This window comes from Heptranchias perlo, chromosome 18, assembly GCF_035084215.1.
Source record: "Heptranchias perlo isolate sHepPer1 chromosome 18, sHepPer1.hap1, whole genome shotgun sequence".
In the NCBI taxonomy this organism is placed as follows: domain Eukaryota; kingdom Metazoa; phylum Chordata; class Chondrichthyes; order Hexanchiformes; family Hexanchidae; genus Heptranchias; species Heptranchias perlo.
The window spans coordinates 4,222,264-4,247,557 of NC_090342.1; the positions used below are offsets into that span (position 1 = coordinate 4,222,264).

General features: G+C 48.8%; 1 protein-coding gene across 2 annotated transcripts in view; it reads right to left on the reverse strand.

Moving 5' to 3' along the window:
- Positions 1-284: 284 nt before the first annotated feature.
- washc3 (WASH complex subunit 3) overlaps positions 285-25,294 on the reverse strand; it is a 42,195-nt gene continuing 17,185 nt past the window's right edge. For both annotated transcript variants that reach the window (XM_067999247.1, XM_067999245.1), the window contains exons 4-7: positions 22,869-22,988; positions 13,753-13,866; positions 5,599-5,663; positions 285-3,055 (exon numbers count right to left, since the gene is read on the reverse strand). In XM_067999247.1, the coding sequence (XP_067855348.1) occupies positions 2,974-3,055; positions 5,599-5,663; positions 13,753-13,866; positions 22,869-22,988 (381 nt within the window). In that variant the 3' untranslated portion in view covers positions 285-2,973. The remainder of the gene's footprint in view (positions 3,056-5,598; positions 5,664-13,752; positions 13,867-22,868; positions 22,989-25,294) is intronic.

The window sequence follows — 25,294 nt, forward strand, 5'->3', positions numbered from 1 at the left end:
TACAAATCAAAAGGCCCCTCCTGACCAATTATATTAAAAAGCTTTCGAGGGGGGGGGGGGAACGACGACTTTTCAAGAACTCATATTACATCGATATAGCAGATACTCAAGCGCGTGCTAACAGGGTGAACATGTTAATGGATTTAGGTGTTAAACTGTAAAACTCAAACCCAATTAACTCTTGGCATGTAACTTCACTTCTGAGCACCTCTTACATAATTTGCATGGATAATAAAACTCAGGCAGTTCGTTAGCTGAACTTGACATATTGAGATACAGCACACTCCAAGATTATTTTTTTTATTTTCAGTGACACAAACAAAACTGAATTACTTAACGGAGGAAGAGGTCTGAAAGTTACAGACCTGAGCAGTAACAAAAAGAATTTAAAAGTTTATTGCATAACTCAAACTGAAGTGATGTGACATCTTATGAAACTGAAAACAGAAATCCAGTTTACCTGCGGGGACATTCGAAATTCTTCCCTTCTCCTTCCTGTGAATCACTGACCTGCCTCGTTAATATCGGACTGCTCTGAAGAGGGAGTATAAGGATATCTCGTGCACACGTACAGAGGTAAATACTCCCAACTAATGCTGAAAAGCTCTATCGATGTCCCGACTGTCCCAGTATCGCACCTCCATCATAACCTCAACAAGGTCTCTTCAAATCAAGTGTGACTGGATACCTTTGAGCCAATTAGCATTTGGCATTCAAATGAAGGAAGGATATAAAAAGGATGCAGGGAAATGGGATTAGTGAGCTGCAGAGGAGAAGCTAGCAATGGGCCAAATGACCTCCTTCTGTGAAAGAAAGAACTTGCATTTCTGTAGCACCTTTCACGTCCTCAGGATGTCCCAAAGCGTTTCACAGCCAAGGAAGGACTTTGGAAGGGTAGTCACTGGTGTAATGTAGGAAATGTGTACTCTATGAAGGGACTGAATCATTCATTGCGCACCAACATTCCCATAAGCTATCTCCTTTAAAAAAGTGTTGGGAGTGTTGCTGTATCACTTTTTAAAACATGCTAGTTGGCTTGCTAAAATCATGTGGTAATAATGGTCATGTGACAGATGCAAGCACCACAGCAACACAAAAAAAATTGCAGCCATATTTGTGCCTGCTCTTGAGCTGACTCTGGATCCAGCCTCTCCACTCTGCACCAGTGGCCTCGTTCTCTCCGGCCTCATTTTTCACCCAGTGCCAGGTGGTACTCAGAGGAACATCTACCTTATAACTTCTTCTGTGAATGATGGTGATGTAACTGAGCACCGGTACTGCTGTATAAAGATGACTGGTTTGTTGTGTGAGATCGTAAACTATATTATTGTATTTCACAAGAAACCTTGATAAATTAAGAGACGTCATGGGCATATCCACAGATCCCACACTCCCGCTGGTGAGCTGTGCTTGCCGAGTACGTGAGTTGGAGATAGGATTACAACACGGTGCACTGGTTATCTGACCCGCACTCCCTTCGAGTGCAGCTTGCTGCTGGGTGCTCAGGATTGAAAGATTTACCCTACAGGGTATACAGCTGCAGCGCCACCATGGGCGGGAGGGTGTAATTACAACGTGACAAGTTTACATAGGCAGTTTCCATTCTAAATGGTAAGGACAGAATGTAAGACTTTAAGATGGGGACTGAATTATCCACTGACCTCTTACCCCTCTCCTTTTACTTGAACACTAACTTGGTCTTGACCACACATGCGCAATGTCACAAGAGATTGACTAGTGTTGTTTGTCATTTTCACAGCTTAGTCAAACAAAAAGATCCCCAGGAAAATTTAACAGTCCATAATAGTTTATCTTGAATGAGCAATAAATACTGTCCTTGTCAGTGACGCCCACATCTCGAGAATGAGAAATTTAATTAAAGATTTACGAGCAGGGGGGTTTTTAATGTGAAAGAATTATTTCGAAGCAATAATGAGTTACGATTTCATATTAAAATTAGCTCCTCGATTTAGTTGAAGGTTACACACTCTCAGCACAGTCCCTGCAGCAGAAATGTAAACCAGACATCGTTCAGTATCAGACGTTGCATCAGCTTTAAGGAATGGCACTAACTTGGGACACGGCAATGTCACTTTGCAAGCATAGCTATGTTGCAGCAGCACAATTGGTGCAGCCTCGCCAGACCGATACAGAAAATTTGAACTTCTGACACATCCTGTTCAAACTCACGCTCGCCGTCCGGAGATGAAGGGGGAGCAGGCCTCATCTAACATTTGTTGTGAAGGAGGAGGACTGAGGCTAGCTGCGCACCAAGCCGTTGATACCAGCTGAGTAGTCACAGTGAAGCAGCCTGGGGAAGGGAGACAGCGCACCCGTTAAGGGTGACTCGCCCAAGTCACTGGGTAACTTTAGGTGAGATTTGATCTACAATTTATGCACTTTCTTCATTTCTCCACAAGTCTATTCTTCACAGTTTAGCGCTTTAGAACACTAGGAGAGGGTTTTTTGTTGTGGAAAGCATAGAATCTGAACAAACTGCTCAAAATAATTTTTCCAAGATAAGGTGTGCATTCACCCGTGAACAAAATATATACAACGATTGGGAAAATAAATCTTCTGGCAATAGCTTTACCCCCCCCCCCTCCCTCCTTGTAGTGCCTTTATAACTGTACTGATTTGCACACCAAAATATTTGACGTTACATCTGAAACACAGTAGAAAGGAGAGAATATAACAATGTACAAATCAAAGTGCAGTGACAGACTGAAACCTGCTTTGTATTTGATTGCTCTCAAAGTTTACGGTTTTAAGCTACGGTTAGACCTGTGCCAGAGATTTAGTTTTAGCCTTGCACACGGAGTGTGTTTGCACACAGCAATGGAGGCGGTACACTTCATATTGATGCAATTCTTTTCCATCCCTCCCTCCCCATCAAAAAAAATACCCTGTGACACAACCACAATCAGCACTCCACATTCTCCAGTTTTAGAACTGAAACGTCCAAGTCTGTTTTCAGTCACTGAATGACGATTCGCTGCCCGAGCTGTCTCCTTCATCCTCTTTAGCCACATCGGGGACAGGGGCGTCTGGAGTCCTGTGCGGGAAAAAAAAATACACGGGTTAGTCAAAATGCATAAACCTCATGCTTCGCACGGAAGTAGCACATTAAAGTTACAGCAATAATTAATGATGGAAATACAATCTATTGTGAGTAAAGAACAGAAACTTCGTAGACTGTAATACAACTTGCACAAATTTTCCAGTTAAACTGTGACTGTGCTGCACTACTACCAAGACACTAAGGTATTCAGTCAAGGAAGCCTAGATGTTCAAAATATGAGATATATTATGTTGGTGTAAGACACACGAGCAGGGCAGTTTTATGGGCCTCATTCAGCTGGGGAAGCAGCCTCACCTGTCGGCAGAGAAAATCAGGGATTCGGGAAAGAAAGAACTTGCATTTGCGAAGCACCTTTCACGACCTCAGGATGTTGCAATGTGCTTTACCAATTAAGTACTTTTGAAGTGCAGTCACTGTGGTAATGTAGGAAACACAGCAGCTAATTTGCTACAAACAGCAATGTAACAATGACCAGATAATCTGTTTTAGTGATGTCAGTTGAGGGATAAATATTGGCCAGGACAGCGGGGAAAAACTCCCCTGCTGTTCTTCGAAATAGTGCTGTGGGATCTTTTACCCGAGAGGGCAGACGGGGCCTTGGTTTAACGTCTCATCGGAAGGACGGCACCTCTGACAGTGCAGCACTCCCTCAGTACTGCACTGGGAGTGTCAGCCAGTGCTCAAGTCTCTGCAGTGGGACTTGAACCCATGACCTTCTGACTCAAGAGGAGAGAGTGCTACCCACTGAACCACAGCTAACGACTCGCTGCCCATGATTTAGTCAGAACATCCTTGGACAATACATGCCCAAAAAGCCACTTTGTGCTACCTGCAGGTGAGGCTCTCGAGTGGCAGCACAGGCTCATAAAATTACCTCTCTTCCCGCTCCCTTCCCTCCCATTTGTTCTCGGATTTAATAACGCACATTGTATCTATTATATATTCAACCCATAACTGGACAATGTTATTTTTTTTTTAAAAAGTACCAATTACAAGATGCTTCAGGTAAGCTAAAATATAACCCGTGTTCTTTGGCAATCTTGCCACACTATACTTTTCTGTGTGGAAACAATGCTACACACATCTCTTGGGTAAGATAATGTTACTCTAGAAGTTGGTTGCCACATTCAATGGAAGTAGATTTCAGCAAACTTTTACATTTGGAGCAGTGGGTACTGCACTTGTGTTTTCTACATTGAGTTGTATGACTAAGCTTCAGACATAACAAACATCTCAACCTTCTAAAGGCTCAGTGAAAATGCATATGGGTGGCATGAAGCTATTCAGAGATCACAGAGATCCCAGATTTGAGCTCAAATGGCCCCTGTGAGCTTTTTTTTTCCGGGGGGGGGGGGGGGGTGGGGGAGGGGGAAGGGGAAGGGGGGAGGTGGGGTAGGGAACAGTTGAGTGTTCCCACTCCCAACTGATACACTTCTAGCAGGAGTGGCTGTGCATCTGTACCGCACTAGGTAGGAACAAAGTCAGGTTTGAGAGCGAGGCCTCATGATTGAATATCCACTGATGCTCACTGTCCAGGCTCACATGCAAGAATGACCATTTGGGCAAGACAACGGAGGACCAGCACTACCATAGTTCAGGAAGATGGGAGACAAGAGAAGAGAAAGTTGCGGGGAGGACAAAATTACTAAAATCCAAACAGACCCAACCAAGAATGACCCAATAGAGGATCTCCACGATTACTGCCAGCCTAGAGTGTGACATCTATCCATTTAACACGATGATGGAATGCAACAACACACATTAAAGAAACAAAACCACCTTTGAAGGAGTTGGCAATGAATGGTTAGCAGGGAATGCGCTAACGAATCAGAGGGAAGTGGTGGCCTGAAGATGGCAGCAGTGGCTTCCAAGAAGGAAAAGTTAACCTAGGACAGCGAAGGTCCAAACTCGTCACCACGAGTCCCAGTATTCCGACTCTCAAAGCCCAGGCAACTCAGCTCTATTTTGAGCAATATAGGAACAGGAGCAGGCCATTCAGCCACTCGAGCCATTCAATTAGATTGTGGCTGATCTTTACCTGAACTCCATTTACCCGCCTTTGCTCCATTTCCCTTGATACTCTGACCCAACAAAAATCTATTGATCTTAGCCTTGAAAGCTCCAATTCTCCACAGCCTTTTGGTGGAGAGAATTCCCAATTTCTACAACCTTTCTGTTTCTATTTCTTACTCCCAGGTTTGTTTTGTTTTAATTTCGTAGGCCTGGAGGTTTGGAAAGAGTTACCCGTGGCACTAATGCCTCATTGGAGGATAAATCCTAAATCAGAACACCAAAATCTGTTAGTACGAGCAGTTTGAAATATATGCAACTATCTACGAACGTTCATTTAAACTTTGTACGTGACCCGCGAAACTCAGCTTAGACCCCTGATCTAGGGCCGTGTTGGATGGAACCCATTACTCTGGTCCAACTGGATCAGCTAGTTTCTAACCAGAGACAAAAGAACATTTCAATAAATGAAGAAAGAAGTTCAGCATTGGTTAGTGGAAACTCACTCCAACAGATCCGGGTTGAGTCCTTCAGAAATCATTTTGTTCCTTATGGCCATAAGGGGAACCCCCTGCAATAGAGAATGAAGATTTAGTGAATTGTTCTGCGTTATAAGTTGAACAACTCGTAAAGCAAAGGCTTACACGGAGCAGATGGCAGGGCTGCAGCACTACAGCTGGAGGATCCGCATCAACAGTAAAATATTGGAAATTAAAAATCCTCAAATTTGTTCATAAAATAGAATTCAAAAACTTAAATTTCTATATGTGGAATCTCCGGAAGCCATCCTACAACTCATCCGCTTCATCCTGGATCACAATGTCTTCACCTTCGATAACCAGTTCTTTACCCAAACACACGGAACAGCCATGGGGACCAAATTCGCACCCCAATACGCCAACATTTTCATGCACAAGTTCGAGCAGGACTTCTTCACTGCACAAGACCTCCAACCAACACTATACACCAGATACATCGACGACATTTTCTTTCTATGGACCCACGGCAAGGAATCACTAAAGAGACTACACGATAACATCAACAAGTTCCATCCCACCATCAAGCTCACCATGGACTACTCCTCAGAATCAGTTTCTTTCTTGGACACACGAATCTCCATCAAAGACGGGCACCTCAGCACCTCACTCTACCGCAAGCCCACGGACAACCTCACGATGCTCCACTTTTCCAGCTTCCACCCTAACCACGTCAAAGAGGCCATCCCCTATGGACAGGCCCTGCGAATACACAGGGTCTGCTCAGACGAGGAGGAACGCGATGGACACCTACAGACGCTGAAAGACGCCCTAGTAAGAACGGGATATGACGCTCGACTCATCGATCGACAGTTCCGACGGGCCACAGCAAAAAATCGCATAGACCTCCTCAGGAGACTAACACGGGACGCAACCAACAGAGTACCCTTTGTCGTCCAGTACTTCCCCGGAGCGGAGAAACTACGCCATGTTCTCCGCAGCCTTCAACATGTCATCAATGAGGACAAACACCTCGCTATGGCCATCCCCACACCTCCACTACTCGCCTTTAAACAGCCACCCAACCTCAAACAGACCATCGTTCGCAGCAAACTACCTAGCTTTCAAGAGAACAGCGTCCACGACGCCACACAACCCTGCCACGGTAACCTCTGCAAGACATGCCAGATCATCGACACAGATACCACCATCACACGAGATGACACCACCCACCAGGTGCATGGTTCATACTCCTGTGACTCAGCCAACGTTGTCTACCTCATACGTTGCAGGAAAGGATGCCCCAGAGCATGGTACATTGGCGAGACCATGCAGACGCTGCGACAACGGATGAACGGACACCGCGCAACAATCGCCAAACAGGAGGGTTCCCTCCCAGTCGGGGAACACTTCAGCAGTCATGGACATTCATCCACCGACCTTCGGGTAAGCGTACTCCAAGGCGGCCTTCGAGACACACGACAACGCAAAATCGTCGAGCAGAAATTGATAGCCAAGTTCCGCACCCATGAGGACGGCCTCAACCGGGATCTTGGGTTCATGTCACGCTACACGTTACCCCACCAGCGAACAAATGTTATCTGTTTTTAATATAATGGGTCATTTGCTGGCTCTCTCTGCCTTCCGGATGTTTCTGCCTCTCTCTGTGTTTTTTTTTCTCTGTTTTTTTTTCCCTGTTTGTTTTTTTATTGAATGTGTATTCGGAGGTTCTGCAGGTAACACCTCTCTGTCTGAACACGGTGATTGCCTTGGCAACGGGCAGTTGCAGGGGCAGTCTGTAAACACCATTTATTATTGTTCAATATGTATAAATGCGTAGGCTTCAAGGAGATCTTGAAACATTTGCCTGAGGAAGGAGAAAATCTCCGAAAGCTTGTGAATTTAAAATAAAATTGCTGGACTATAACTTGGTGTTGTAAAATTGTTTACAATTGTCAACCCCAGTCCATCACCGGCATCTCCACATCATGACTACCATCGACACCACAAACTGCCGGCTCACAGTGGAAAGGATATCCAAGAAGATCGCGCATTTAGACACAGACATCAAGTTTTTACAGAGCTGCAAGAAAGCAGACAAGATCCCGAAAGGACTCCAGATCACGAACCCACTCAAGTCCACATACAACTCGGATTACGCTGAGAGACTCTGCCGCCGTACCTCTCGCACACTCCGCAACCATCTCATACACCAACTCTACAGCAGACGCCACAACCTCGAAACCAAGATAGAGTCCATACTCTCAACCTGTACTCAGGACACAGCAGACCAGCTACGTTATACCGCCAAACAGACGAGGCAACGGAACTACGCTGCCTACATGAAAACCAAGAGCAGGAAGCTTGAGAAACTCGGCATCACCACCAGCAACGACCAAGCTTCCCCTGGTACCACGGTTGCAACCACAGGGAAGTCTATTGTCAATTTATCCGACCACACCCTTCAACCAGACGAAATCGAAGTTCTCAGCCGAGGGCTCAATTTCTGCCCCACTACCAAAATGGACCCCACTAGTCTCGCGGCGGACACAGAGGAATTCATCAGGAGAATGAGGCTCCGGGAATTCTACCACAAACCCCAAGATTTCAGCAGCGAACCCAATGAGACAATCGACGATCCGGAACAGCAGACAGAGGGATCCGCGGTACAGCAACCGAAGAGGAAAGAGTCAAACTGGACTCCTCCGGAGGGTCGCTGCCCTCAGCTGGACATGTATGCTCAAGCTGTCAGGAAATGCGTCAATGCCAGATTCATCAGCCGCACTCAGAAGACAGTCCAGAATGTCACCCGAGCACAACGCAACGCCATCAACGCTCTCAAGACCAACCGCAACATCGTCATCAAACCAGCGGACAAAGGAGGAGCCATAGTCATACAGAACAGAACAGACTATTGCAAAGAAGCATACCGACAACTGGACAACCAGGAACACTACAGACGGTTACTTGCAGATCCGACCAAAGAACACACCCACCAGCTCAACAAACTGATCAAGACCTTCGATCCAGACCTTCAAAGCATCCTACGCATTCTCATCCCACGTAATCCCCGCGTGGGAGACTTCTACTGCCTCCCAAAGATACACAAAGCCAACACACCCGGACGTCCCATCGTATCAGGCAACGGAACCCTGTGTGAGAACCTCTCTGGATACATCGAGGGCATCCTGAAACCCATCGTACAGGGAACCCCCAGCTTCTGTCGTGACACTACAGACTTCCTACAAAAACTCAGTACCCACGGACCAGTTGAACCAGGAACACTTCTCACCACGATGGACGTCTCGGCACTATACACCAGTATCCCCCACGATGACGGCATCGCTGCGACAGCATCAATACTCAACACCAACAACAGCCAATCTCCGGAAGCCATCCTACAACTCATCCGCTTCATCCTGGATCACAATGTCTTCACCTTCGATAACCAGTTCTTTACCCAAACACACGGAACAGCCATGGGGACCAAATTCGCACCCCAATACGCCAACATTTTCATGCACAAGTTCGAGCAGGACTTCTTCACTGCACAAGACCTCCAACCAACACTATACACCAGATACATCGACGACATTTTCTTTCTATGGACCCACGGCAAGGAATCACTAAAGAGACTACACGATAACATCAACAAGTTCCATCCCACCATCAAGCTCACCATGGACTACTCCTCAGAATCAGTTTCTTTCTTGGACACACGAATCTCCATCAAAGACGGGCACCTCAGCACCTCACTCTACCGCAAGCCCACGGACAACCTCACGATGCTCCACTTTTCCAGCTTCCACCCTAACCACGTCAAAGAGGCCATCCCCTATGGACAGGCCCTGCGAATACACAGGGTCTGCTCAGACGAGGAGGAACGCGATGGACACCTACAGACGCTGAAAGACGCCCTAGTAAGAACGGGATATGACGCTCGACTCATCGATCGACAGTTCCGACGGGCCACAGCAAAAAATCGCATAGACCTCCTCAGGAGACTAACACGGGACGCAACCAACAGAGTACCCTTTGTCGTCCAGTACTTCCCCGGAGCGGAGAAACTACGCCATGTTCTCCGCAGCCTTCAACATGTCATCAATGAGGACAAACACCTCGCTATGGCCATCCCCACACCTCCACTACTCGCCTTTAAACAGCCACCCAACCTCAAACAGACCATCGTTCGCAGCAAACTACCTAGCTTTCAAGAGAACAGCGTCCACGACGCCACACAACCCTGCCACGGTAACCTCTGCAAGACATGCCAGATCATCGACACAGATACCACCATCACACGAGATGACACCACCCACCAGGTGCATGGTTCATACTCCTGTGACTCAGCCAACGTTGTCTACCTCATACGTTGCAGGAAAGGATGCCCCAGAGCATGGTACATTGGCGAGACCATGCAGACGCTGCGACAACGGATGAACGGACACCGCGCAACAATCGCCAAACAGGAGGGTTCCCTCCCAGTCGGGGAACACTTCAGCAGTCATGGACATTCATCCACCGACCTTCGGGTAAGCGTACTCCAAGGCGGCCTTCGAGACACACGACAACGCAAAATCGTCGAGCAGAAATTGATAGCCAAGTTCCGCACCCATGAGGACGGCCTCAACCGGGATCTTGGGTTCATGTCACGCTACACGTTACCCCACCAGCGAACAAATGTTATCTGTTTTTAATATAATGGGTCATTTGCTGGCTCTCTCTGCCTTCCGGATGTTTCTGCCTCTCTCTGTGTTTTTTTTTCTCTGTTTTTTTTTCCCTGTTTGTTTTTTTATTGAATGTGTATTCGGAGGTTCTGCAGGTAACACCTCTCTGTCTGAACACGGTGATTGCCTTGGCAACGGGCAGTTGCAGGGGCAGTCTGTAAACACCATTTATTATTGTTCAATATGTATAAATGCGTAGGCTTCAAGGAGATCTTGAAACATTTGCCTGAGGAAGGAGAAAATCTCCGAAAGCTTGTGAATTTAAAATAAAATTGCTGGACTATAACTTGGTGTTGTAAAATTGTTTATAAATTTCTATAGAGCTTGTCACATACAGGAAGACATCTCAAGGTGGTTTATGCTGGGGGGTGGGGGGGGGGGGGAAAAGAGGAGAGAAAGAAAAAAAAAGCAGGCACAAAGACGTAGGAGGAGCGGAGGGTGCCGAGCGGCCCGGCGTAGGAGGAGCGGAGGGCGCGGAGCGGCCCGGCGTAGGAGGAGCGGAGGGCGCGGAGGGGCCCGGCGTAGGAGGAGCGGAGGGCGCGGAGGGGCCCGGCGTAGGAGGAGCGGAGGGCGCGGAGGGGCCCGGCGTAGGAGGAGCGGAGGGCGCGGAGGAGCGGAGGGCGCGGAGGAGCGGAGGGCGCGGAGCGGCCCGGCGTAGGAGGAGCGGAGGGCGCGGAGGGGCCCGGCGTAGGAGGAGCGGAGGGCGCGGAGGGGCCCGGCGTAGGAGGAGCGGAGGGCGCGGAGGGGCCCGGCGTAGGAGGAGCGGAGGGCGCGGAGGGGCCCGGCGTAGGAGGAGCGGAGGGCGCGGAGGGGCCCGGCGTAGGAGGAGCGGAGGGCGCGGAGGGGCCCGGCGTAGGAGGAGCGGAGGGGCCCGGCGTAGGAGGAGCGGAGGGGCCCGGCGTAGGAGGAGCGGAGGGGCCCGGCGTAGGAGGAGCGGAGGGGCCCGGCGTAGGAGGAGCGGAGGGGCCCGGCGTAGGAGGAGCGGAGGGGCCCGGCGTAGGAGGAGCGGAGGGGCCCGGCGTAGGAGGAGCGGAGGGGCCCGGCGTAGGAGGAGCGGAGGGGCCCGGCGTAGGAGGAGCGGAGGGGCCCGGCGTAGGAGGAGCGGAGGGGCCCGGCGTAGGAGGAGCGGAGGGGCCCGGCGTAGGAGGAGCGGAGGGGCCCGGCGTAGGAGGAGCGGAGGGGCCCGGCGTAGGAGGAGCGGAGGGGCCCGGCGTAGGAGGAGCGGAGGGGCCCGGCGTAGGAGGAGCGGAGGGGCCCGGCGTAGGAGGAGCGGAGGGGCCCGGCGTAGGAGGAGCGGAGGGGCCCGGCGTAGGAGGAGCGGAGGGGCCCGGCGTAGGAGGAGCGGAGGGGCCCGGCGTAGGAGGAGCGGAGGGGCCCGGCGTAGGAGGAGCGGAGGGCGCGGAGGGGCCCGGCGTAGGAGGAGCGGAGGGCGCGGAGCGGCCCGGTGTAGGAGGAGCGGAGGGGCCCGGCGTAGGAGGAGCGGAGGGGCCCGGCGTAGGAGGAGCGGAGGGGCCCGGCGTAGGAGGAGCGGAGGGTGCGGAGGGGCCCGGCGTAGGAGGAGCGGAGGGGCCCGGCGTAGGAGGAGCGGAGGGTGCGGAGGGGCCCGGCGTAGGAGGAGCGGAGGGGCCCGGCGTAGGAGGAGCGGAGGGTGCGGAGGGGCCCGGCGTAGGAGGAGCGGAGGGGCCCGGTGTAGGAGGAGCGGAGGGTGCGGAGGGGCCCGGCGTAGGAGGAGCGGAGGGGCCCGGCGTAGGAGGAGCGGAGGGTGCGGAGGGGCCCGGCGTAGGAGGAGCGGAGGGTGCGGAGGGGCCCGGCGTAGGAGGAGCGGAGGGCGCGGAGGGGCCCGGCGTAGGAGGAGCGGAGGGCGCGGAGGGGCCCGGCGTAGGAGGAGCGGAGGGCGCGGAGGGGCCCGGTGTAGGAGGAGCGGAGGGGCCCGGTGTAGGAGGAGCGGAGGGTGCGGAGGGGCCCGGCGTAGGAGGAGCGGAGGGGCCCGGCGTAGGAGGAGCGGAGGGTGCGGAGGGGCCCGGCGTAGGAGGAGCGGAGGGTGCGGAGGGGCCCGGCGTAGGAGGAGCGGAGGGCGCGGAGGGGCCCGGCGTAGGAGGAGCGGAGGGCGCGGAGGGGCCCGGCGTAGGAGGAGCGGAGGGCGCGGAGGGGCCCGGTGTAGGAGGAGCGGAGGGCGCGGAGGGGCCCGGCGTAGGAGGAGCGGAGGAGCGGAGGGCGCGGAGGGGCCCGGCGTAGGAGGAGCGGAGGGTGCGGAGGGGCCCGGCGTAGGAGGAGCGGAGGGTGCGGAGTGGCCCGGTGTCGGAGGAGCGGAGGGTGCGGAGGGGCCTGGTGTAGGAGGAGCGGAGGGAGCGGAGGGGCCCGGTGTCGGAGGAGCGGAGGGCGCGGAGGGGCCCGGCGTCGGAGGAGCGGAGGGCGCGGAGGGGCCCGGTGTAGGAGGAGCGGAGGGCGCGGAGGGGCCCGGCGTAGGAGGAGCGGAGGGTGCAGAGTGGCCCGGTGTCGGAGGAGCGGAGGGTGCGGAGGGGCCTGGTGTAGGAGGAGCGGAGGGAGCGGAGGGGCCCGGTGTAGGAGGAGCGGAGGGGCCCGGTGTAGGAGGAGCGGAGGGAGCGGAGGGGCCCGGCGTAGGAGGAGCGGAGGGAGCGGAGGGGCCCGGTGTAGGAGGAGCGGAGGGTGCGGAGGGGCCCGGCGTAGGAGGAGCGGAGGGTGCAGAGTGGCCCGGTGTCGGAGGAGCGGAGGGTGCGGAGGGGCCTGGTGTAGGAGGAGCGGAGGGAGCGGAGGGGCCCGGTGTAGGAGGAGCGGAGGGGCCCGGTGTAGGAGGAGCGGAGGGAGCGGAGGTGCCCGGTGTAGGAGGAGCGGAGGGGCCCGGTGTAGGAGGAGCGGAGGGTGCGGAGGGGCCCGGCGTAGGAGGAGCGGAGGGAGCGGAGGGGCCCGGCGTAGGAGGAGCGGAGGGAGCGGAGGGGCCCGGCGTAGGAGGAGAGGAGGGTGCCTTTTTGGATTTAAGACAGACGTGCATTTATATCGCACCTTTCACGACGTTCCAAAGCACTTTACAGCCAATGAAGTACTTTTGAAGTGCAGTCACTGTTGTAATGTAGGAAACGCAGCAGCCAATTTGCGCACAGCAAGGTCCCACAAACAGCAATGTGATAATGACTAAATAATCTGTTTTAGCGGCCATGACTCTGGGGAGAATTCCCCTCCTCTTCTTTGAATAGTGGCCCTGGGATCTTTTACATTCTCCTGAGGGGGCAGATGAGGCCTTGGTTTAATGTCTCATCTGAAAGACAGCACCTCCGACAGTGCAGCACTCCCTCAGTACTGCTCTGGGGTGTCAGCTCGGATTATGATCTCAAGTCTTTGGAGCGGGAATTGAACCCACAACCTTCTGACTCAGAGGCGAGAGTGCTACCCACTGAGCTATGGCTGACACTTAGCACCAAGAAAAAAAAAATGTACATACCACTTGCACCATCTTCAGGTATCTTGCATATCGTGGGTCTTTGGCGACAGTAATAACATTTTCTGTAGGTGAATCTGCTTTGATTTGGGTTGTAGATTCAATGTTTTGTTGGACCTGAAAAATAAAAACAACTGCAATTAGAGACTAAAATCAAGTACGTCAAAACCGTAATCATATTTAACCAGGTGAAAAAGCAATAGATGCTCTGGTCAAAATACATTTAACACAGTTCCTCATGCACAAAGCACAAAATAAACAGAAAGAGACTGAATCAAAAAATCCCAGTAAGCACAGCCATGTATCCGGGGGTGACTGATGGCAGGGGAAGGTAAGAAATGGGGTTTATACAGCACTCCACATCGCAGGATGTCTCAAAAAGCAATTCACATATAGCCAGTTACTCTGTAAGTGCAGTCACTTATGTAGGCAAATGCAGCAACATTCTGTGTATCTCTGACAAAGCAGCCCTGACAATGCAGCCCTCTTTGGTTCAGTCCCCACCCCTTATAACGGGCGTGTTGGTGTGTACGCGATTTGCCCGCTACAGGCGGTGGGCCGTAAAATAAGTACAGCAGCAGGTAGGCAGGAGGCAGATCCAACAGCATATGTTTAAAATTTAAAAAAAAAAATCCACTGCATTTTCGCTCTTTGAACATGTCAGAAGCAAAACCGAATTTAAAAAAACTACCCTGTCAATCCGTGCGACTTTGTGGGACCGTAGCACTGACCTTTCATCCAACCGAATGGGAGAACACAGCAAGAAAGGAAAGTGGAAGAAGAAGAAAAACGAACTCTCGAGCAGCTGCACAGAAGACGAGAAATGGATAAGGGACGGAAACCTGCGGTTACTGAAGCAGGGACATCTGTTAAAAGAAGGATTCCATGATAAAGTACGCCCGAAATAGCCAGTCCGCTTAATAGGTTATAAGCGGTGCCTTTGTAATTGACTACAGTGGTAATGGCGTTAATGGCAAATGGTGAGTACCGTTTGCCTGATATAAGCAGCTGGCCGTGACATGCGTGGATGGTATAAGTGGTGGGGACTGTACTACACTGAAGTGCCAGCCTAGATTCTGTAGTATAGAAAGGGTCAAAAGTGCTCAATCTAGACAGCTCGTAAACTTAAAAGGCTTATGCTGTATTCATACTCAGCCATTCATAGGTTTAATGCACCACCATATTCAATCATGTTAAAAGATATACAGAGACAGGATATAATTCTCACACTGGCCCTTTTCTCACAATTGACCCGAGTGAATCCAACACAAGGAATCCTGCCACAGTAGCAGCAGTATGAATACTTTGAGAATCAGCTATGATTCTGAACTGCTTTACTCACTGCACTCTATCAGGATCATGAGGAAATGAAATATTTACACAAAAGGAATGTTAAATATGAAACTGTCCTTTTACTCAGCTCCAAAGTTAAACTTTAGATTAGAATGCAAGGCTTAAAACTGCCAACATTGGTGTAGGAAACAGACATCAACTTGCATTTATATAGCGCCTTTAATGTAGTAAAACGTCCCAAGGCACGTCACAGGAACATTATCAAGCAAAATTTGATGTAAGGAGATATTAGGACAGGTGACCAAAAGCTTGGTCAAAGAGGTAGTTTTAAGGAGCGTCTTAAAGGAGAAGGAGGAGGTAGAATGGTGGAGAGGTTTAAGGAGGGAATTCCAGAGCTTAGGGCCTAGGCAGCTGAAGGCACGGCCGCCAATAGTGGGGCAATGAAAATCGGGGATGCGCAAGAGCCCAGAATTGGAGGAGCGCAAAGATCTTAGAGGGTTGGAGCAGGTTACAAAGATAGGGAGAAGCGAGGCCATGGAGGGATTTGAAAACAAGGATGAGAATTTTAAAAGTAAGGAGTTGCCGGACCGGGAGCCAATGTAGGTCAGTGAGCACTGGGGACCATCCTACCTCCTCCCCAACCAAATTAAAATCCAAAAGCGAAAGGCACAAACCTAAGTAAAGAAAGTCAAAAAAAAAAGACCACCAGGCCCATCAAACCTCATCTAATCTGTTAGAGAGTGCAACCATGTGTCCTGCCCTCCCAATCACTGGTAATGATAATCCCTGGGGAGGCAACAACAAAAAAAAATCTATGGCTAATTCCTGGGAAAACGCAACAGAAATTCCTCCCCAGGCCAACAAGCGAACTCCAGGAGACCATGGTGACTGATCATGCATCACTAGACATATTTAACTAACCTCACTCCTCCCCAAAATGAGCAAAACCTGCTACAGTATAACGGAACCACGCACGTTTTTTAAAAAATACAAGCATCTATTCAATTATTACATTGGTTGCTGGATTATTTAAGTAAAGCTTTTTTTTCCCAGTGGTGAGAGCAGAAGTAAATGTTATTGCTCATTAATGTGAGGACCATTGGTGTTGGAGAATAAAATACTTTGTTTTTTTTTCCAGTGTCCCAATCAAACATTCCCATATTTTGCCCCAATGAAATGCCTCAGTTGCAACCTCTGAATAATATTCTTTAATGCTCCAGAGGGAAGTTTTTCACTCTCTGAGCGAGGTTACCAATTTAGACCCAAAACTAGCACCTTCTGGGTTCCCTTCTTGGAATTGGTTTCCTTCCCCTTAAAGATCATAGAATCATAGCAGGTTACTGCAAGGAAGGAAGCCATTCGGCCCATCAAGTCCACACCGGCTCCATGCATGAGCAATGCAGCTAGTCCCACTGCCTTGCCCTATACCCATAGCCCTGCACATTTTTTCGTTTCAAGTACTTATCCAGTTCCCCTTTGAAGGCCATGATTGAATCTGCCTCCACCCTCGGGCAGGGCATTCCAGGTCCTAACCACTCGCTGTGTAAAAAGGTTTTTCCTCATATCACCTTTGGTTCTTTTGCCAATCACCTTAAATCTATGCCCACTGGTTCTTGACCCTTCCGCCAATGGGAACAGTTTCTCTCTATCTGCTTTGTCTAGACCCTTCATGATTTTGAATACCTCTATCAAATCCCCTCTCAACCTTCTCTGTTCCATGGAGAACAATCCCAGCTTCTCCAGTCTATCCTCGTAATTTAAGTCCCTCATCCCTGGAATCATTCTATTAAATCTCCTCTGCACCCTCTCTAAGGCCTTCACATCCTTCCTAAAGTGCAGTGCCCAGAACTGGACACAATACTCCAGTTGTGGCCAAACCACTCTTTTATAAAGGTTCATCATGACTTCCTTGCTTTTGTACTCAATGCCTCTATTTATAAAGCCCAGGACCCCATATGTTTTTTTAACCACTTTCTCAACCTGCCCTGCCACCTTCAATGATTTGTGCACATATACCCCCAGATCCCTCTGTTCCTCCACCCCTTTTAGAATCGTGCCCTCTAGTTTATATTGCCTCTCCTCATTTTTCCTACCGAAATGCATCACCTCACATTTTTCTGCGTTAAACTTCATCTGCCACGTGTCCACCCATGCCACCAGCCTGTCTATATCCTCTTGAAGTCTATCATGATCCTCCTCACTGTTCAATACCCTTCCAAGTTTTGTGTCATCCAAAAATTTTGAAACTGTGCCCTGTACTCCCAAGTCCAAGTCATTAATATATATCAAGAAAAGCAGTGGTCCCAGCACTGACCCCTGGGGAACACCACTGTATACCTCCCTCCAGTCCGAAAAACAAGCATTCCCAACTACTCTCTGTTTCCTGTCATTCAGCCAATTCTGTATCCATGTTGCTATTGCCCCCTTTATTCCGTAGACCGCAATCTTAATGGCAAGCCTACCATGTGGCACTTCATTAAATGCTTTTTGAAAATCCATATACACCACATCAACTGCACTGCCCTCATCTACCCTCTCTGTCACCTCATCAAAAAACTCTTATCAAGTTGGTTAAACACGATTTGCCTTTAACAAAGCTGTGCTGGCTTTCCCGGAGAGATGTCTCCTCCCTCGCTTCAAACATTGCATAGCCAGTACTCATCCAAATATAGAGCACCCAGACCTCTTTCCCCCCAAAACATGGCATACCTAGTACTCACCCAAATAAAGTGCACCCAAACCCCCTCCCCAAACGTGAGGCACCAAGGACTCTGCACCCCTACCAATAAATGGCACAGCTGTTCTTTAGGTCACAGAATTGCCCAAACCTACCATTTTATTGTATGGGGACAACAGACCTTCAGTAACTCTAGGATCAGTATGTCATACATGATAAGAAAAGGGTAACTGAACCATGTGAGACATCACATGAATAGCGATCGGCAATGCATGGCATTTTGCAACTCATTTTAAGCGATGCTCAAGGTTCTGCCATGAGCTGTGTGTCTATCAAACAAAAAATAGCTCACCAGCAATGGGGAATACCATAGATTCCTGTCATAATCCACCATTCCCAGTGAGACATCCTCCAGTTCATAACTCCTATTACAGCAGTTTTTCCACATGAAGTCATCTTTTGTCTTGCTTTCATTTTTAATTTGAATGTCAAATGTAATTCCTAATTTTATACATAAATATAGTACTTTTCCCATATGAAGTCATCTTTTGGAAACGAGTTCCTGCTCTAATTTTGCACCACAACCACAACTTAATTATACTACAATAGGTCAACACATGACCTTCGATAATAGAATATACCATTTAAAACAAATCAGCTAGGGTTTAAACTACTTCACCAGTGTCTTTAGAAACATAGAATCTTACAGCACAGAAGACGACCATTCGGCCCATCATGCCTGTGCTGACTCTTTGAAAGAGCTGTCCAATTTAGTCCCACACCCCAGCTCTTTCCCCATAACCCTGCAAATTAGTCCTCTTCAAGTACATGTCCAATTGCCTTTTGAAAGTTCCTATGGAATCTGCTTTCACCACCCTTTCAGGGGGTGCGTTCCAGATCTTAACAACCCTCTGTGTTAAAATACTCTTAGTGCAGAGATATACATTTCTGTAGTGCTGACGACTGCAGTAACACCCACTTAATCAGAGTGCGCTGGCTGGAACTGGATTAAATCAGCAAAAGGGTCTTTTATACTGGTCTTTAATTTGGATTCTAGGAGCTGACTCCTGGCATTCATAGTTTAAAAAAAAAAATCCAATTTTTGTAGAGACATGTTTCACCTGGGTCTTCAAGCAAGCAAGAGACTGGATTCAACTGCTGGATTCTCGGAATCGGACCTTAAAGCACATTTATATTGCTGCTTTAAAGTCAGATTCTGGGAGTCTGGTGCCCGTGAGCCAGCTCCCAGTATTTGCACTGTTAAATCCAGTTTCTGTGGACTAGAGGCTGACTCGTACACTCAGTTTTACATGTCGGAAACCAGATTTAACAGCGTGGATATTGGACTCCCAGAATCGGACTTAAAAGATCATTAAAAAAGCACCTTGACAAACTTTGGAAACCCACCACATCATACAGCCTCACAGACCACACTTGGAGTACTGTGAACAGTTCTGGTCTCCATATTATAGAAAGGATATAGAGGCATTGGAGAGGGTGCAAAAAAGATTCACAAGGATGATACCAGAACTGAGAGGATATCCTTATCAGGAAAGGATGAACAGGCTGGTCTCTTTTCTCTAGAAAAGAGAAGGCTGAGGGGTGACCTGATAGAGGTCTTCAAAATAATGAAGAGGTTTCATAGGGTAGACGTAGGGAAGATGTTTTCACTGTGGAAGAGACCAGAACTAGGGGCCATAAATATACGATAGTCACTAATAAATCCAATAGGGAATTCAGGAGAAACGTCTTTACCCAGAGAGCGGTAAGAATGTGGAACTCGCTACCAAATGGAGTAGTTGAGGTAAATAGCAAAGATGCATTTAAGGGGAAGCTAGAAAAGCATGAGGGAGAAAGGAATAGAAGGGTATGCTGATAGGGTTAGATGAAGTAGGGAGGGAGGAGGTTCATGTGGAGCATAAATGCCAGCATAGACCTGTTGGGCCGAATGGCCTGTTTCTGTGCTGTAGTTTCAATGCAACTGTGTTATACTCCTATACCCAAAGAGTGAGGAATGAGAATGTAAAAAGGTTCCAAGCAGGAGGAGAGAGGTAATTAACTGCTTGCTTGCTGGAAATACATTTCACACTGTTTGGAAACCCACCATATCATAGAGCCTCACAGATCACATGCAAAGTTTAAATCCATGTTTCCATTAATTTGCACATATACCAAGTGACTGATACCAACAAATCTTGATGTTACCATTTAGGATTTAGCCACCAATGTGGTTAACAGTATTAAAGAACAGCCCTGTCCAAACTTTTATGTCCATGAGGTTCAAATGGGACAAACCAGCAAATAAGAGGCAAGAGCAAATCGTGGCGGGAGTCATGGCTGACACAAAGGAAGATAATTGTAAACAATTTTACAACACCAAGTTATAGTCCAGCAATTTTATTTTAAATTCACAAGCTTTCGGAGGCTTTCTCCTTCCTCAGGTGAACGATGTGGAAATGAAATCCTCGAAATGAAATCCTCGAAATCCTTTCATTTCGAGGATTTCATTTCCACATCGTTCACCTGAGGAAGGAGAAAGCCTCCGAAAGCTTGTGAATTTAAAATAAAATTGCTGGACTATAACTTGGTGTTGTAAAATTGTTTACAATTGTCAACCCCAGTCCATCACCGGCATCTCCACAACAAAGGAAGATAGTCAAGGTTATTGGGAGGCTAATTATCGCAGCATCAGGACATTGCTGGAGGAATTCCTCAGGGAAGCATCTTCAGCCCGACCATCTTCAGATGCTTCACCAGTAACTTTCCCTCTCTCACATGGTCATGAGTTGGGGTGTTCAGCTCCATTAGCAACTCTTCTGATAATGAAGCAGCCCATGCCAGGATACAGCTGGACCTGGACAACATCCGGGCTTGGGCTGACAATTGGGCAGCTAACATTCAGGCCACACAAGTGCCGGGTAATGACCATCTCAAAAAAGAGAAAGCCAATGCAGTCTCCTCCAACCTTCAATAGCACCACCAAGGTCAAGTTGCCCACCGTTAACATCATCACTGACCACAAGCTTAACTTAACCAATACTGTGGCTACAAGCGCAAGGTGGAGGCTGGGTACTCTGCGACGAATAGCTCGCCTCTTAACCCCCTCATAGCCTCTCCACCATCTGCAAGACTCAAGTCGCTGGGTCAAAATCCTGAAACTCCCAACCTAACAGCACTGCGGGAGCACCTTCAACACACGGACTGCAGCGGTTCAAGAAGGCAGCCCACCAACACCTTCTCAAGGGGCAACTAGGGATGGGCAATAAATGCCGGCCTTGCCAGCGACACCCACATCCCGAGAATGAATTATTGAAGCGTCATGGTGGAATACTCACTGTTGGCCTGAATGGGTGCAGCCACAGCACCATCCACGCGAGAGCAGTTTGCTTGATTGGTGCCCATGTCATTGAACTCAATCCCCACCCCCTCCATCACTAGCACACTGTGGCTGCAGGATGCATTGCAGCAACTCAAAAAGGTCACTTCGACAGCACCCCCCTCCCCTGTGATCTCCGCCGCTGTGAAGGACAATAGCAGCATCACCTCCAAGTCTCTCACCTTCCTGACATTTTACATAGAATTACATAGAATTTACAGTACAGAAACAGGCTATTCGGCCCTACTGGTCTATGCCAGTGTTTATGCTCCACATGAGCCTCCTCCCTCCCTACTTCATCTCACCCTATCAGCATATCCTTCAATTCCTTTCTCTCTCATGTACTTATCGAGCGTCCCCTTAAACGCATCTATACTATTCGCCTCAACTACTCCATGTGGTAGCGAGTTCCACATTCTCACCACTCTCTGGGTAAAGAAATTTCTTATGAAATCTTTATTGGATTTAATAGTGACTATTTTATATTTATGGCCGCAGTTTTGGTCTCCCCCACAAGTGGAAACATCTTCTCTATGTCTACCCTATCAAACCGTTTCATAATTTTAAAGACCTCTATCAGGTCACCTCTGAGCCTTCTCTTTTCTAGAGAAATCTCCATACAGGTCCCAGACCCTATGACGGACGGCTTAAGATTCAAGCCTGAACTGCAAACTTAAAGAAAGCAGAGGCCTTTTTGTATATTATGTGGCATAACAAGGTGCAGCTGGTGACAACCATGACAGGGACACGTACTGAACTTTGTCATTAAATTCACAATAGAACCTCCACCTGCAACCCCCACCCCGGCCACACGTCCCCCGAGTTTTATTGCACGCGCTGACCTTTGATAAGTACAAGTGCAGGCTCCTGCAATGGATTATTAACGTGTATTGAATTTGAGTCTCGATTCTCATCCTTCAGTACATACATCGGAACCTGAATGGTCACTTCCCTTTCACAGCCAGCCAGAAAATACAGAATTGAACCAGGCAAAAATCTCACACAAGGCCTTTGTTAATTAATGTTGGTAATTTAAATGGCCTGCAGTGTTAAAGAACAAAAAAAAAAGGGTTGTCTGGGCTTTGTGGAGCTTATTGCCAGGGTTTACAGGCTGAAAATAATGCACGGGCCATAATCTGGACACCCATGGCACGATATAGAAGGCAACAGGCTTTGTACTTTTATCAGCTTGGACTCTCCCACTTCAATACAAAGTCAGTACATTTGGATACTGCAGCCAATGACAGTGAGGTATAATAGCCCCTTTGCAAATCAGCGAGGTGCTGCATTTGAAACAGACGTTCTACTAATGAGGAAGTTTAACAGTTAACCCCAACTGCATTATTCAATTACCTACCTGCGTATTGTTTGAGGCTGTTGTATTCTAGACAATTCCCCCTACAATGTGATTGAGCTATATTTTGCATACTGCCTATCGTGTCTGCAACTGATCACGGCATGGACTTTACAATCCCTTGTACTTTCACAGAACCATACATCACAGAAGGAGGCCATTCAGCCCACTGTGCCTGTGCTGGCTCTTTGAAAGAGCTATCGAATTAGTTCCACTCCCCTGCTCTTTCCCCGTAGCCCCACAAATTTGTCCTTTTCAAGTACACGTCCAATTCCCTTTTGAGAATTACTACTGAATCTGCTTCCACCACCCTTTCAGACAGTGTATTCCAGGTTATCATAAATCGCTGCATAAAACAATGTCTCATCTTCCCCTCGCCCTGGTTCTTTACTTCATCCAGTGAATAATCAATTTCTTACCTCAGGAGGGGACTGCTGGTGCTGATTTATTGCTGTCACGGAGGGTGGACCGTTTACAATATTCTGACCCTGGCTCGTCGCCTCTAGTTTAACATCTTCCAGACCAGGTATTGAGGAAAGCTGCAACCCACAAAAAACAAGCAGGGTAAAACTCCCAACACATGCAATGTTCCAGCTTAATAAAGCTGCAAGTCACGAAGTATTACCCATCTTTCACGTCAGACGGTGCCTCGGTTTAATGTCTTATCTGAAAGACTGCACCTCTGACAGTTCAGCACTCCCTCAGTACTGCGCTGGGAGTGTCAGCCTGGATTATGTGCTCAAGTCTCTGGAGTGGGACTTGAACCCAGAAGACCGTCTGACTCAACAATGCCAAAGTAAATTCCATTCTGAACTGCAGTATCCCAACATTCAGAAGATCCTTCAGGCCACTTACTAACTGGCTGGAGAATTATGCAACTTGCCAAACTGTCAAATTAACTTCATAGTTGGCTTATGTGCTCCACAAATCAGTCAATAAATGCACTGTTACTTGCTGTTGTTTCTCACCTTGGAGTTAGGCCACTCTAACTTTATGAGATTTACAGGCCCATCACTGGGAGAATCTACTGAGTCAGCCAAAACAGTTTTACAAAATCCACTGGCCATGAACCAGAAAAACGCAGATGTTCATCTATGTAGCATTTATACAGAAACACTTAAAGAAAGACTTGCATTTATGTAGCTCCTTTCACAACCTCAGGACGTCCCAAAACGCTTCACAGCCAACTAAGCATTGTTGAAGTGCAGTGAATTTGTACACAGCAAGGTCCCTCAAACAGTAATGAGATAAATGACCAACTAAACAAAATGTTGGCCAGGACACCAAGGAGAACTCCCCTGCAGTTGAATGGTGCAATAGGATCTTTTACATCCACTTGAGAGGGCAGTCAAGGCCTCAGTTTATCATATAATCCCAAAGATTCCTCTGGCAGGTACAGCACTCCCTCAGTACTGCAATGGGACTGTCAGCCAAGATTATGCATTCAAATCCTGGACTGGGACTTGAACCCTCGACCTACCGACACCGAGACAAGAGTTCTGCCCACTGAGCCACGGCTGACACCCAAAATATTTTGTTTGGGCAAAGAGAGGAGCAACACGAGTTGTATGTCATTGTTGTCACTGCGCTCATTGCAGGATGATTTACATCATTACATTTTCTTTTAACTGAATTCAAATTCTCAAACAGCCTCTCTGGGATTTAAATCTCGACTCATCAAAGCTAATTACAGAATTGGTCAGTTGGATGGACACTGATTCCATCAATCTTAAAGGATGGAATACAAATAAGGATCAAAAGGACTGAGGAATGAAATCAAAACCCAGGAGGTTCATAAAGATCTCTCCACAAAAAACTGGGACCAAAAACTTAGTCAACATTTGACAGTAACCCAAGCCTTCAAATCCCAACATGCATTTATACTTAGTAATGTTTTTGGGCAAAAGAACAGGGATCAGTCGAGTCTGCTCTTCCAAACCACCCATCAGTTTCCTTAACATGATTCGAGAATTAATAGCCCTGTATCGCATTCCCCAATGGGAATTCAATCAGCCGCTTTTAAAACCTTGCCAGGGTCCGTGGTCCCCTGTCCCCTGCCCCCTGCCCCCTCCCCTGGCTTGCAATCTGTTCTACATTCTTGCTTAAATAGAAGCTTTGCCTAAACATCTATTTTCCTTTAATACCCTCAAGTTATAATTGTGCCTCTTGGTCGTTGTGTTCCGCGCCTGACAGAAGTTTCCTGAATCCAAATTCAAGAATTTGAAGAGGTAACTTGCTGGTTGGAATACTTTCTTTTCTCCCCGTGAACTTTTTTCTCCACAGGAACCGGTTCTTTTATTTTTCCAGAATCTTTCTTCAATATCTCATAAATGTGCAAGCTGCAGAAATCATTACTGAAAAACTACTGCAGCAACAGCCTTTTGTCATTAATGGGAAAGTTCTACCTTAACCATTCTGATGCTTTGGAGAGAGGGAGAGCGCGAGAGGCAGACAGGGAGAGCGCGAGAGGCAGACAGGGAGAGCGCGAGAGGCAGACAGGGAGAGCGCGAGAGGCAGACAGGGAGAGCGCGAGAGGCAGACAGGGAGAGCGCGAGAGGCAGACAGGGAGAGCGCGAGAGGCAGACAGGGAGAGCGCGAGAGGCAGACAGGGAGAGCGCGAGAGGCAGACAGGGAGAGCGCGAGAGGCAGACAGGGAGAGCGCGAGAGGCAGACAGGGAGAGCGCGAGAGGCAGACAGGGAGAGCGCGAGAGGCAGACAGGGAGAGCGCGAGAGGCAGACAGGGAGAGCGCGAGAGGCAGACAGGGAGAGCGCGAGAGGCAGACAGGGAGAGCGCGAGAGGCAGACAGGGAGAGCGCGAGAGGCAGACAGGGAGAGCGCGAGAGGC